The sequence below is a fragment of the Penicillium hispanicum genome (assembly GCF_028827665.1).
Source record: "Penicillium hispanicum strain IBT 35686 chromosome Unknown utg000004l_segment0_segment0, whole genome shotgun sequence".
In the NCBI taxonomy this organism is placed as follows: Eukaryota; Fungi; Ascomycota; class Eurotiomycetes; order Eurotiales; family Aspergillaceae; genus Penicillium; species Penicillium hispanicum.
This window is the reverse complement of record NW_026623196.1, coordinates 1,628,597-1,641,631: the sequence shown is the minus strand read 5'-3', so window position 1 is coordinate 1,641,631 and position 13,035 is coordinate 1,628,597. Positions and strand designations below refer to the sequence as shown.

Sequence of the window (13,035 nt, the reverse complement as noted above, 5' to 3'; positions counted from 1 at the left end):
TTCCCCATCTCGGCGCACGGACCACGTGCGATATACATTTGACTGCAGGGTGAAGAACAGGACGATGCATGATATAGGCAGGGCGCTACAAGTTCTCACGCCAAACAATAATGAAGATGAAGTTACAATTTGGAGCATTAGGTATACACCCAGAAGCTGTCTTACGGGCAATCTGTATGAGAAGTCTGGAAGGGTCATGTCATTAAACGGTATAAACAGAAACAGCACGGAAGAAGTATCGGTAGTTATCAGAGTGAGGCATCATCATATCAGCCTTGCTGGTCCGTCGAACGCCCGTTGTGGCCAAAGAAATATGCAGGTTGAAGTGCGCCACGAGTCCATCGAAGAACCAGCCCAACGCCTCCAAGCTAGGGAAAGGAACAAAAAAACACCGTTCAACGGGGGCGAGTAAAGAATAAGAGAAAAAAGACCAGGGAAAAGCAACAGGCGCAATTATGTAAAATCCCTCAGACTTCCATGGAGTCCGCTATCTCCTCACTCATCGCCCGAACCATGCCCCTGCTACCGGAATGCGAGCGAATCTCCTCATCGCTCAGCATGTACTGATCCTCATCCTCCACTGCCGAGCGACCTGGCGTCGGTTGACGATCGATCTCATCGTCACTGTCACCCGTGTGCATGGAAGACTCCGCTCGGCTGCCGAGCCAGTAGCGAGCTCGCTTACTGGAGCTAAGGTCGGGAGTCAAGTAGCCATCGTCGAAGGTCCGCTTGCCCGTAGGTGTTGTGGCACCCTCATCCGGTGGTGTGTGGCTGAGAATGGGGATAGCGCGGAGATAGAGGTAGCTGACACGCTTGCGTATCGGGTTGAAGAAGAAGTAGTGAAGGCTCCAGATAGCGCCGTCATCGGAATCAGATGGATCTTCCTCTGGGGAGTACGAGTAGACTGCGCACTCCTTGAGCGACATGTGTTCATCCACAATCCTCCACATCCGAGGGCCCCAAGCATGCGTGCCAGTACCATATGATCCGGAGAGGGTTGCCGGTGAGGATGGGGAAAGATCGATGGACTCGCGGGGCCGCAGGTTATACAAGGTGGAGTTGACGGTGTTCATAACCCGCTTCAAGTTTCGCTCGCGGCGGAAATCGGTTGGACGCAGTACATGAGAGAAATCATAGTCGGGATGGCTGGCATTGAGGGTCGCGATCAGGTAGGCGAAGGTGCGGCGGCTTGAATGTTCACTCAGGGGGCCAAATGGGCTTGACCGCGATAGGTTCAATGTTTCGGCGGCATCGTGCGCGTTTGGCGGGGAAAGCGAGGCGGACAGGCGCAGAATCGATTCATATTGGGCTTCTAGCGATTGCTCGATGTGGTTGTACAGCTTCCGGTCGGATCGGGCAGCCTTGGTTGTGTACAGATCGCATCCACCCATTATATGGCAATCGGCCGTGTCAAAGTTCAAAGCACCTGTAACATCCTCAAAATCGGGGAGCGGGAGAAACTAACGAGGCAGGAGTTGAGTATCGCAATTCAGGCAAACGACCTAGGTCGCTATAGTGACCTAGGCAGGGGGGAAACAAGCGCATCGACCAACCTTCATCCTCGAGTATTTGGAGCAAGCTGTCGCTCCAGTCCGTCGACAAGCACAATAAACCGATGGGCACTGGGGTTCTCGGAAGAAGCCACGGGCGCTGTGCACCTGATAGGAGATGGATGACGCGAGTGGTCGCGCCGAAGGCGGAGGCGGAGACGATCGCGGCGATCGGAGGGCCGCAAGCAGAGCAGGAATGGGGGGTGCAGACACCAGCTACACCAGGCGGATCAGAGAGATAGATAGACAAGAGAGCGCTGGGATTCAGAATCGCCGGGAGAATCCAAGCCAGGCGCAACGGACGAGAAGACTCCAGGAGGGGGAAGTTGCGACCGGTGGGTCACGTGTTGGCCAGATAAGCCAGTGAGCGGCCGCATTGACCTCACGCTGTGCGCATCCACGGTTCGCTGAGGCGGAGTTCAAAGACCGACGCGGGCCAGGTTGCGCTGCACTTCCTCCGAGTCCTGAAGGGGCCGATGGGATTGATCAGTAAACGCTACGGACACCAATAGAACAGGCTGTAGAACTCCCAACACCAAAAAGACACACACAAAACACAGAAAAATCAACCATCACGTCTCCACTACATGATCTTGGTGACCACATCTTCCTCAACCTGGGGCGGAGAGCATTAGCCCGGATGCGCCTGGGAGAGAGCGAGGGGAGGTCAACCAGAGGGAGGGGGAGGGTATAGAACAGGAGTGTTTCAACAGGCTCTCGCCTGCCAGTGACAAGCCTGCGAGGTCCGTCCTGGCATCGAGAGTCCCGGAGACAGCATCCCGAGGGGGTCAACAACGGTCGGCAACTTACCTCCATGTCTTCCAAGCTGTCCTGCTGGCTGATGCAGCGAAGGACATTCTTCTTGCTGCTTTCTTGCATCTCTCCCGCCAGCAAAAGCTCATCCAGGATGAAATAAGCCTTCTGGAAATTGAAGATGATATCCAACTCGCACACGTTCCCGTAGTATTTGTCCATCTGCTCAACGTAGCGATGGACCACCTCCAGGGTGATCAATTCATTGTCGGTAGAGGCGCAGCCCGCGATAAAGAACAGAGAGGCGTAGCGGCGGTAAACGACTTTGGAGTCTGCAGGTAGTGTCAGCAAAAGAACTGGGTGGAGGTGTCCGAGGGGGGTCGTGTGTGCGAAGAAGCCACCTTTGTATTCGAGGAAATTGCACATCCGCGTCCGGCGGGACAGCACGAGCTGGGTCACATCCTTGATGATCTTGGCCTTCTCCTTGGGAGAGAGAGTGGTGAACCACTTGGCGAGACGCTGCGCAGAGAATTCGGGTTAGTCGGGGCTCAAGGTCCAGTAGACGGATGGTGGGCGACGAGACATACCACTTTGCCCTGTCGGGACAGGAGAATCAGATAGCTGGCAGGAGTCAGTGGTCTAGAGTCACGAGGGAGCAGAGCATTTCAATTTACCTGATAGGCATGATGGGGTGTGGGAAGGGAGAAGGGATGGAGAAGGGGAGGTGTCCAAAGCCGTGGCGGATCCGAGCTCTGGAGAAATTCTTTGGGTGGAGCGGAGGGGAGATGCCCCGCTACAGAGCCCTAGCTCGAAACAAACAGAAGGGAAAGTCGTTTCTCGACTTTCGAGTGAATAGAGAGATGCCAGATGTGCATTAGGAGCTTTCGATCTTGGTTTTCGTAATGTGGTCTCGCGCACGGATCGAGTGAGTCAACGCCTCCCGACCAGGAACCAGATCAGCACTTCCTAGTTATTCCGTGCTGGAAAGGTTGATACGTCATGGCAAGGACATACCTTAGTCGCATGCCATGTATGAGGAGACTCGTGATGTGGAGTGGACCATGATGATATTTCAACCTCGACTGAGAGACCAGAACTCGGCCGTAAATGAACTACACCTACCTCGATGCCTCGTCCAACTATACCTGTTCACCTGGAAGAAATCCAAGGTTGATGGGTAGATTATTGGAGATAACAGCATAGACACTATCCCGTCGTGCGATATTGCTCGTACATTCGGTATCAAAGCTTGAATTAACCATTATTAATGCCCACATTGTGATAGTAACACATAGGATCCAAAGAGTGCGCCAGTCGCAGATTAATCAATCCAAATCCCAAGACCGAGTTTGTTTTCCGTTTTCAAATCCATCAGGGCATGGAACAAGACCAGTGCAGTCAACCCACGATAGATTCGTCAGTCAGACACTCATCCACCTTCCAAGACCCTCGCCCGTCAACGCCATCCTAATCCAAAACATGTCCCATGGCATCGGCCGTTAATAGCCAAATGGCCATCGTGACGATTCCAATCTACTCCGCGACAATCGTGGCCAAGAAGGGGTCATCCACGTCCAGCCCCACGCCAGTGTGGAGTGTCGGTGACCAACTCAGGGCTTAGACCTGGGCCATGTTGGGCCGTCGGCGGGTACTGGCAGAACGGCCGCGCGTGTTGGAGGTGGCAGCGCGCGACATGAAGATCGAGACAAAGACGGAGGCCATGTAGCCTGCCCAGGCAAACCACAGGAACGCAACAGAAGCCTGGGCCTCGCGGCAGCGCTTCTGCGGGTTGTGCGAGCCGTTGGTGATCTCGTTGCTGCTGGTGTATGACTAAAGATGATAGTTCGTTAATGACCTCGCACAGACACAATCCTCATAGTCGCGATCCACGTACGGTGTTGCTGCAGGAGTGGCACTCCAGCTTGGCAGCCAGCGCGATAGCCGCGCAGAAGAAGAAGATGCAGTTGAGCGCATCAACCACGATCATAATAATGGGATGCAGGGCCCAGTCAAGATTGAACGAGGCCGGGACCAAGTAGAACAAAGTCAGCATGGAGAACGCCGACGTATACATGGAGTAGTTGACTGTGCTGGGATTGCCGGCGAAGGCCTCGGCGATCATGTTACCGATGAGCGACATGACGAGCAGAGTCATGACAAACTATACGGGATACCACGATTAGCAATCTGGGAAAAGGTCCTTTTTTTTCCCCATGGTGGTCGATTACATACCTCCCAGGCTCTGAGGCCCAGCTGAACACCACTCAAGGCCATGGTGACTGGTTCCGAATCGCAGTGAATGAGAAACTAGTAGATCTCGCGGGTACTGAGAGTGGGGAGAGATAGCGCCGATGCCGGGGGAAATAGTGTATGTCGCACAGCCGTGTCGAGAGACCGTGAGGATCAGGAGAAGGGACAGGGATGTGCTGTAGGGACGGCGTAGTTATAAATCGCGGATAGCCCGGAGAATGGTGATGACGATATAGAAAACTCAGGTTGAGTCTTGCTACGTCATGCATCGACGCGCCCGGGAGCTGGCGGCACCAGAACCGATCAGGCTAGAGGAACAGGATGAGAAAGGGTTTGCAACCCAATCAATGACCAAACGAGTTTGAATGCTGCGACGTGATTCTTCCAGTCGATGAAGCCGCGACGACGGAGGAACCACATCCCCACATGGATCGAGATGAGTAGCATCAGTACAGGCACACTTACCTACAGTCGGGGGCACGCCAGTCAGTGCAGGCTTTTCTTTCATGGCTGAGCGGGCTCTGGCCCAAGGATCTGCGCTGCATGCCCATCTTTTCCCTGGGAGTGCTGCATTTTGCGGAGGATTCTTCGAAGCGAAATGGGGAAAGATGTGGGAACGACGAAGGGACTGTGGGGTCCCTGATTTTTCAGGCGCGCAAGCACCACTCTTAACCAACTGAGTTGGAATGATTGCTTCCTCCCTAGGTATTGTATGGAAATTCGGTTTTTTAAGATTAGTTTTCCCTGGCGTCTTTTGACTCAAGTACCAAGAGTATATATATCCAGCACCGCAAAAGTTACACGGACCCTGCAGAAATAGACTCGAGACGTGGGAATCCAAGACACTCAAATCCATTTGCACTGCCTCTAAGAAAGCCACGGTTCTCCATATACACCCCTCGATAACAGAATTCAAGAACAGACAGAATAAATATGCTCATAACTCCAGCGCGTCTTCGAACGCGCTGTTCAAATCCTCGATTGCTTCCAGAAGGCGCTCGTCTTCACTAGTCAACTCCACCGACTTGACACAGGTCGTCTTCTCGATAGGATACATGCCCCACGGCCCCAACGCTTTGGATCTCCCTTTCGGCTCGTAGTAGGGTCCCTGCGACTCCTTGGTGCGATCCTTTGTGGTTCGATAGACCAGAGCTTGCCAACCACGCGCGTCAAGAAGACGGCGCAACTTGGCCGTGAAGACATCATACAACCCCGGCAACAACGAAGCATCCTGGGCGCAGTATTGCACAAGCTCGGGCTTCAAAGGGCGTTCGTTGAAAACCTCGTAGCGACCGCCGTTCTCGGGAGCAAAAAGTCGACAGCCCTTGTCCTTGGTGGGCTGCCAATTCAACATTTCCCCATAGGAGATATCGCTGTTTCCGTGGATACACTTGGCCAAGCCCGACACGAGTCTCTTCGATCCAGCTCGCGTTGCAAGTTCCATCAACTGAAGGTCCCAAACCCCGCGAGAGATATTCTGTAGTGGCTAAATAGCGCGTCGGAGTCATTCGGAACATCAAAGAATACCTTGGTGATACGAGGCGATTCGAGAATAGACTTGAAGGAGGTGCCATCCTTGTTTGCGGTCGAAAAAGCATCCTTCCCAAGCCGATGGACATCAACGAGGTAGGCGGTTTTCGTGGGAGCGACGAAGACTGTTAAGATGGACAAGGAGCCGTGCCTGCTCAGATTGATCCCTTCGAGGTCGAGATACAACGAGGGAGGCTTGGTGGGAAAGCCGACGATCTCATCCAAGACCGATCTGACCTTTTCCTTCGAATCAACAATAATAATCTGCTCTTTCATCTCTACGGAGTTCAAAAGGGCAACCTGGGAAATGGCAACTTTGACAGTCTCTCTCGATATTGGCTGGGAAAGATATGGGAAGAATAAAGACCGCATGGATATTTAGAGAGGAAAGCACGCTTTTGATCCAATCTTGCACGAGGGGAATTACTTCAGTATTACAAGGCGATAACGGCACCGGCAGAGACTTAAGAAGCTCAGCTTGGATACTCGGCGCGTCTACAATGAATCGAGGAAGGGAGAAATGGTGCTAATGAATAAATTTGCTAAAAGATTTCCCGCTTTGTAAGTGGTACCATGTTCCCAGGTCCTCATATCGAGACTGCTCCCCTTAGGTAGTACTCCTTAAAATGCAACGCCCGAAATAAGACTACCCCGAATATGCCATAGTGCAAGCACTCGCAAAGAAACCCGGAAGTGCAAAGAATTATTCCACTACTTTGCAGTGAAGGGGCTCTGGACAGAGCCATACCTGAAAAGGTGTTAGTCAAATCCTTAGATAAACATTTATGAGACAACCTACCCCTGTGGACACAGATACCCTAGTCCGGTACTGCCACTGCGCATATAGCAGATCTTGGCTTTCTGGCACGCCTGCGTGGTGCAGTTGGGGCTCTGCACACTCATCTTGCCTTGATAGGTGTTGTGCAAGCTGACTAGATCCAGATCCGCCTCCATGCCCTCAGTGACACGGTGCCAGAAAGTTGCGTTCAATGGAGCCTTCTTATCCCACCCCGCGGCTGGACCGTAGGTATCCCGAGTGGAGTACTCGAATTGAAACACGGGGCCGGTTTCGTTGAGACGGGAGTAGTCAGACACATTGCTGAAAAAAGTGTACGCTTCGTAGATATTGAAGTCACCCGTGTCGACCTCGTACAGTCTGAAGCCGCTGTTCAGATTGGTGAGCGGTGTCACACTGGGCACAACCCAGCCAGTAGAGAGTGCAGTGTCTGAGTTTTGAACGGTCCCGTTGTTTGCGTAGTAAACCATAAACTGGTCCTCATGATTGTGCCCGAAGAAAATATTCGCAATCACATGGGGCGAATACCGATCCACAATCTGGTAGAAGAGGTTGGTTGGATTGGGCAGTGGGTTGTAGCCATCCCATCCGCTGAGGACATGTCCGATAATCCAGACGCGCTCGTTCGCATCCTCGGCTTTCTGCAACTCGTCAATCATCCAGGAGAACATGCCTGAGTTGTCAGGGTTGGTGGTGTTGATCAAGTTGAGGATATTGGGTTTGTACCACAAGTCTGCACACATTTTGTCAGCCCACCAAGTTCACAATCCAGTCATCTACAAAGTCCGTACCTGTATTGAACGCAATGATACGCAGTCCATAATGCGTCTTGATTGAGTAACCGCCATAATGGGTCCGTGCCTCATCCGCAGTGGAACGGTTAATCCATCCTTCATGCTGCCAGAGACCTGCAACATGATCATAATTCCAGCTGAATTGCTCACCGAGGCGTCCTGGAAGACGGTGTGGAGAATCAATGTTGGCCGGACTAGAATCATGGTTCCCCAACGCAGCGAAAACAGGCCCTGTGAGATACTTCTTGAACAGCTCAAAGACGCTAGTCTCAATGTACTCAAGATATTCACGAGAGTTCTGCAGGTTGGGATCATGCGACTGCAAATCACCAGTAAAAACAGTCCATGCCAAAGGTTCGTGGCAGTCACCTTTGCCCGTACCAGTCAAGGGCCCCACAGCCTGTAAAGCAGCCAGCCCGAGGTCGTACGGAGTATCGCATCTGAAGTGTCCATAAGCATTGGCAGGTTGAAGGACGCCGTTTCCAGCATGCTTATTATGGTGGTCACTGCGACAACACAAGCCATATGAGCAATTTGCCTCCGAGCTGACCGCATATCGAGCATCCAGGTGGAAGTCGGACATATGGAGTACCTTGACCCTTTCACCACTCGCTTTTGGAGCTTGAGCATGAGCTGGTTTTGGCTTGGGGAATAGATGAGAGACATCCAGCGGGTCAGTCCTGGGCTGAGGACAGAAATCCTTGCGCAAATGGTTGCAGATGTAGTGGCCATCCTGACCTTCAAGGTCCGCGAAAGCCAGGACTTGGGTCCAGAGGGCACCAAAGGCCTGGGGTGCGAATTGATCCTCGCAGGTCTCATTGGGATGGAAACCAAAGGTCTTGCACATGTCAATCAGAGCGTTCGGAACCTTGGCCGGGGCGAACCAGGCAGCAGGTCTGGCCGCAACAAGAGCACGCTTGCACTTGGCACAGGGGCTCTCTGAGCCATCGGACTTGATGATCTCCGTCACATTGCTCACGACGGCATCCACTAAGACATGCTTATGGTGGATTTTACCCCGCGGAGCAGGAAAGAAGATCTTATCTGTGCTCTCCGGAATGGCATCTGGGTTGGTCAGTTCATAAGGGAAAGTGACATTCAGGACCGGATCGTAGATGATTGGCTGCGGCTCCTTGGTAGGCAAAGCCGGCGAGAGGTAGTAGGACCTGTCATTCAGGTTAGCGTCACTTTGGATGGAACTGATATGAGACCAAAGGGCTCATACTCAAAGGCGGTGGTTGGGAATCCCGGTGCTGCAACGTATGAGGATGCTCCAGGGAGCGAGGTCGCCGTGGCGTTCACCAGCAGACCAACTCCCAGCAAAGCCTGCAGCATCTTGAGCGGGAGGCCGGTAAAAGCTCGAGGAGCGCTGAAGCGAAGGGAGGAAGCCATGATCGTCACGATGCAGTAGGCACTGCACGTGGTGGGTTGGTCTTGGTCTTGCCCAATTCGGCAGGTACGCGTGGAACAGGAGAGAATGAAGGGAATGAAGGTTCAGCGAAGAAGCGGTGGTGCGGTTTGAGATTGTGGCAGACTGGAGTTATGATAGTTGATGGAATGGAAATGGGATGAATCTGCAAGTGAGAGATGGCAACCGGGCTGGAATGGTAAGAGAGTAAGAGTCCACAATCACCACCTTCATTTCTTCATCCGCTGTTTATGTACACAAATCTCTCTCCTCAGATGCAAAGGCCCTTCAATTCCAAACTTCATTCTTCCATGTATCTTCAATTCTTCAGAGGACCATCCGATCTCAAAAAGTATGATGGAGAAACGTTGATCGGAGCCGCCAGTCATAGCAGCTCGAGACCTAAATGCGGATTAGCTTGATGATCGACATCCCAATGGCCATCTGATCTAAAAGCACTCAATCAAGATGCTAACCCCGGATACCAGATATAGATTTACTCCGACGAGTCAGGTGTAAACGCTATGCCACGCTCAGGGAGTACACACATACATGGATGCCTGAGAGATAGTTCAACCAACAGCCCACCATGCGAGCTGGTCTCTACCATGCGAAGATCGCCTCCAAAGTGTCGAGAGTACGTACTGACCACTCGCCCGCTCACAAACAGACGTATGCCAATACTCGTTCGTGGCCTCAGCTGGGTGAGTGAAATCGGGATATCGTGATGCTATGCGAATCTTTAACTAATGACCAAGTCGAGCTCGCGTGAGATGAGACATGTTCAGGCCGCATTCAAGGTTTTCAAGTGGACGCAGGAGAGATCAATCCATGGATGCTGTGCACACACATGGTAGTAAGCAGGGTTAACAAGTTACAGAGGCGAGCCGATTTACCAGAGGACAAGGGGATGAAAGACAAAAAGATCGGATAAAAGGGGCGCTCCGTTGCACGGACTGGTGCCGGTATATCATTATGATTACAAGATAGAAAACGAGCAAGATTCTTGCACGAATCCCGTGTCGATTGAATACATCGATCGACCATCTCATCTAATCCAGCTCCGAACCGACTTGCGTAATGCCCATGCATCCTTCGCTAGAAGAATCAACCCTCGACATCGACCTGCGAGATCGTCACCGGATTTACGATCACACAGCCTAGGACAAGCACGGTAACCCAGAAAATGGCGGTATGAGATGTGGTTGAGGATGAAGACTGACTATGCCGTCCATAGCAGTCCGACCGGGGGGCGCACATTAACTTCCGAGGCGGCCGACTACTAGTGTATCCGACGTGGATAGTAGTGGCAGCGTAACTAGTTGGAAGCGGGGACCATTCGTTTTCTCGTATGCAATATCACCCGACGGAAAACCATCACCCTGCTTGGGTCCTTCAAGGGCCATTGGCAAAAGCCGGGATGCCCACGAGGGCAAGCGCAACCACAGGACCTAGAAAGATAGTGTGGATTGGTTAATATCGGCAACCAGATCGATCGGTTTCGTTGAACGAGAAGGTGAGTATCTTAGGGGACTGTCGTGGGCCGGGACCTCAATTCTGTCGACAAAGGCTTGCCAACCCTGTGACAGAAGGCGGAAACCAAGCATCATCGTGCAAAGGATGTTTCGCCGAGAAGGATTGATGAAAAATCAGTGTTGCAGTCATGCATTGGAGTATTGACCTCTTCATCCCGGGTCATGACCCACGAACAGAAGGGGATGAGGCCAGCCAGCGTAATGCATATATGGATCAAGTGACTGATGAAGCAAGGCAGGAAGGCAAGCTCGGCGTCTTCCTGACCAGAGGCCGGTGTACGTTCCAAGTAATCAGCTCGTTTTAGACCAATTCTGAGGCCAAGTCCGAACAGTAGGCTCCGATGGTCGTGTCGCTGACTCGATGATAATAATACTCATGAGCAGAGTATAAAACGAGTGAAAAGCACCAGAAGCCCGCAAGTCACCTCCACGTCTAGGAACTGTGAACATCGGAGCGTTGTCACGATGTGTAGTGTGCTCGAAGAGGCAGATCAATAAGGAATGTAAGAGATAGACAGTCGGCGAGACCATCTTCCGCAGATACTAATCGTGATCACCTGAGCCGCTTTGCGAGCCCTGCGGAGCCTGAAGACACACCAGTTCGATCTGGATTTCTTCCGGTTTCTGGGGCGGTGCACTGTTGTATACTGGGGCACGACTGATGATGCCAACCGCGACTTGTGAGGCCTGCTTCTTGGCGGTCATATCGAGATACCAGACCTGCCAGGGGTGATCGCCGGAGCCGGGGGTCATCAAGGTGACGTTACTGCTGGCCGTGCTTTCAAAAGCAAAGTCTGGATGGGCGGTATGTTAATTTACCATGCTTGGACCCAGGAGTTTCTTAGCAGATGATCGGACATACCCTGTACTGGAATTGAGACGACATCGAACACTGGCGCACCACACGAAGGCAGCGAGGGTGGTGAAGTCAAGAACTGGCTTAATGCTATTTCAAGTGGTCTCAAGCAGTATTCATCCGACGAAGTCAGATGGAAGATTGTGTTCTGGAGAGCAACCTTGATATCTTGCGAACAGGGAGGGCCCCAGATCCCATCACATCCGTTATTCGTCCCGGACGGCGTGCCCGTCAGATTACCCACGCGCAGCGCAATCTCCGAGGTGTAGTTGGAATCGATGCCGTAGTCGTTGATGTTGCTGTTCTTATAACCAAGCCAATACGCGGTCTTGGTCATCGGGCCTTCGCCTTTGCCGGTGGGGTTGGTGTCGAAGGCATAGTAGAGTGTGACCGGGTCGAAGAAGAGAGGGCTGAGGTCAAACCGCACGGCGGTTTGGGCGAGGGGATCGATGCAGCCGGTATTCCAGAATGAACAGAACTGAGCGACGCTGCATTGAAGCCAGGCGAGCAGGGTCAGCATCACCCAGGGCCAGGCCAGGCACCCGCGCCCCAGGCTGGAAGCCATGGATTACGACGGAGGGCAATCACGACTCCGCGAACTTGGATAGCGTTTCAGATAAAACGTCCACCAAAGCGACCGAATCGGCCCTCAGATGTGTGAAGAAGAGACAGAACGAGCAGACAGAATTGTAACGCTCATGCTCATCGTCCTCGAAGGGTTGGGGGGCGAGAGGAAGACGGGCGACCGGGGCGATTGTGCAAATCCGACGACGCCGAGGCAGGAGAAGTTGGAGGTTGGAAGTTGGATGAGATTTGAACGGCCAATCCTGATCCAACCGCCAAGGCTCCTTCACTTCTTACACCCAAGGGAAAACGGTCCCCGCAGCGCACTTTAGGGGACCAAGAGACTAGGCGACTGGAGACTTTCTCCGTTTCGTGCACCTTAGTGTCGGCGACCGTCCTGTTAGGCCCAAGCCAAACCAATGATAAGTCGCCGGCGGAGCTTTTGCTGGGGAGCGAAGAAAAAAGGGTCTTGGAAAGTGGATGATAAGAAAAACAAGACCAGGGAAACGACTCAAGGGGGGAACCACCACGTCTAGTGTCCAACGAGCAGTGCGATGATTGCCGGGTGAGTTTGCAACAGCAAAGAGCAGATTGAATCGAGTTGAACAATGTTTGGGATGGTCTTCTTCCGAGCATTCCTCATACTTGACCGTGGCCGGTGAAATCCCTACACTGCGCGACCTCGGAAATACTTGCTGCAGGGTCGTGGCACAACAACTCGTTTCGCATTGTTGTGCTGGAATCTTTCTCCTCTCCCCCTTTGGCGCCGACGCTGCTTCGCTAGTCGAGGTCCCCGCATTGCGCTTTTTCCCTGATCGGGTAACGCCAGACAGCGATCGCAGCCAGGGTTGCAGAGCTCTGCGCCCACTCACCGATGAATCACGGATGGTTGGCGCGGGTCTCCGCTAGGGCGTGCTGTCATCGGACCCTTGTTGGGCCCCCCCTTCCTCGGTGGCGCTATTGAACCGCGTTGTGTGAGTATCAGACTTGGGAGAAGAG

The 13,035-nt window shown here is 52.8% G+C and overlaps 6 protein-coding genes across 6 annotated transcripts; all 6 read right to left on the bottom strand.

Moving 5' to 3' along the window:
* Positions 1 to 467: 467 nt before the first annotated feature.
* N7459_004379 (RNA polymerase III-inhibiting protein MAF1) lies at positions 468 to 1,559 on the bottom strand (the record flags this gene model as incomplete). Its single annotated transcript, XM_056943563.1, has 2 exons — positions 468 to 1,460; positions 1,554 to 1,559. The coding sequence occupies 2 exons, from the start codon at positions 1,557 to 1,559 to the stop codon at positions 468 to 470; spliced, it is 999 nt and encodes a 332-aa protein (XP_056800446.1).
* Positions 1,560 to 2,133: 574 nt separating this feature from the next.
* Positions 2,134 to 2,988, bottom strand: N7459_004378 (AP-1 complex subunit sigma; the record flags this gene model as incomplete). The annotated part of the gene is made up of 4 exons (XM_056943562.1): positions 2,134 to 2,166; positions 2,361 to 2,822; positions 2,891 to 2,924; positions 2,978 to 2,988. 4 exons carry the CDS (start codon positions 2,986 to 2,988, stop codon positions 2,134 to 2,136), a joined length of 540 nt encoding a protein of 179 aa, XP_056800445.1.
* Positions 2,989 to 3,920: 932 nt separating this feature from the next.
* Positions 3,921 to 4,577, bottom strand: N7459_004377 (MARVEL domain-containing protein; the record flags this gene model as incomplete). Its single annotated transcript, XM_056943561.1, has 3 exons — positions 3,921 to 4,133; positions 4,198 to 4,464; positions 4,536 to 4,577. 3 exons carry the CDS (start codon positions 4,575 to 4,577, stop codon positions 3,921 to 3,923), a joined length of 522 nt encoding a protein of 173 aa, XP_056800444.1.
* A 913-nt stretch (positions 4,578 to 5,490) lies between these two features.
* N7459_004376 (uncharacterized protein) lies at positions 5,491 to 6,455 on the bottom strand (the record flags this gene model as incomplete). The annotated part of the gene is made up of 2 exons (XM_056943560.1): positions 5,491 to 6,030; positions 6,081 to 6,455. 2 exons carry the CDS (start codon positions 6,453 to 6,455, stop codon positions 5,491 to 5,493), a joined length of 915 nt encoding a protein of 304 aa, XP_056800443.1.
* A 339-nt stretch (positions 6,456 to 6,794) lies between these two features.
* Positions 6,795 to 9,065, bottom strand: N7459_004375 (PPN1 endopolyphosphatase family protein; the record flags this gene model as incomplete). The annotated part of the gene is made up of 4 exons (XM_056943559.1): positions 6,795 to 6,831; positions 6,883 to 7,612; positions 7,671 to 8,839; positions 8,899 to 9,065. 4 exons carry the CDS (start codon positions 9,063 to 9,065, stop codon positions 6,795 to 6,797), a joined length of 2,103 nt encoding a protein of 700 aa, XP_056800442.1.
* Positions 9,066 to 11,159: 2,094 nt separating this feature from the next.
* On the bottom strand, positions 11,160 to 12,037 carry N7459_004374 (uncharacterized protein; the record flags this gene model as incomplete). Its single annotated transcript, XM_056943558.1, has 2 exons — positions 11,160 to 11,410; positions 11,479 to 12,037. The coding sequence occupies 2 exons, from the start codon at positions 12,035 to 12,037 to the stop codon at positions 11,160 to 11,162; spliced, it is 810 nt and encodes a 269-aa protein (XP_056800441.1).
* Between the last annotated feature and the right edge of the window lie 998 nt (positions 12,038 to 13,035).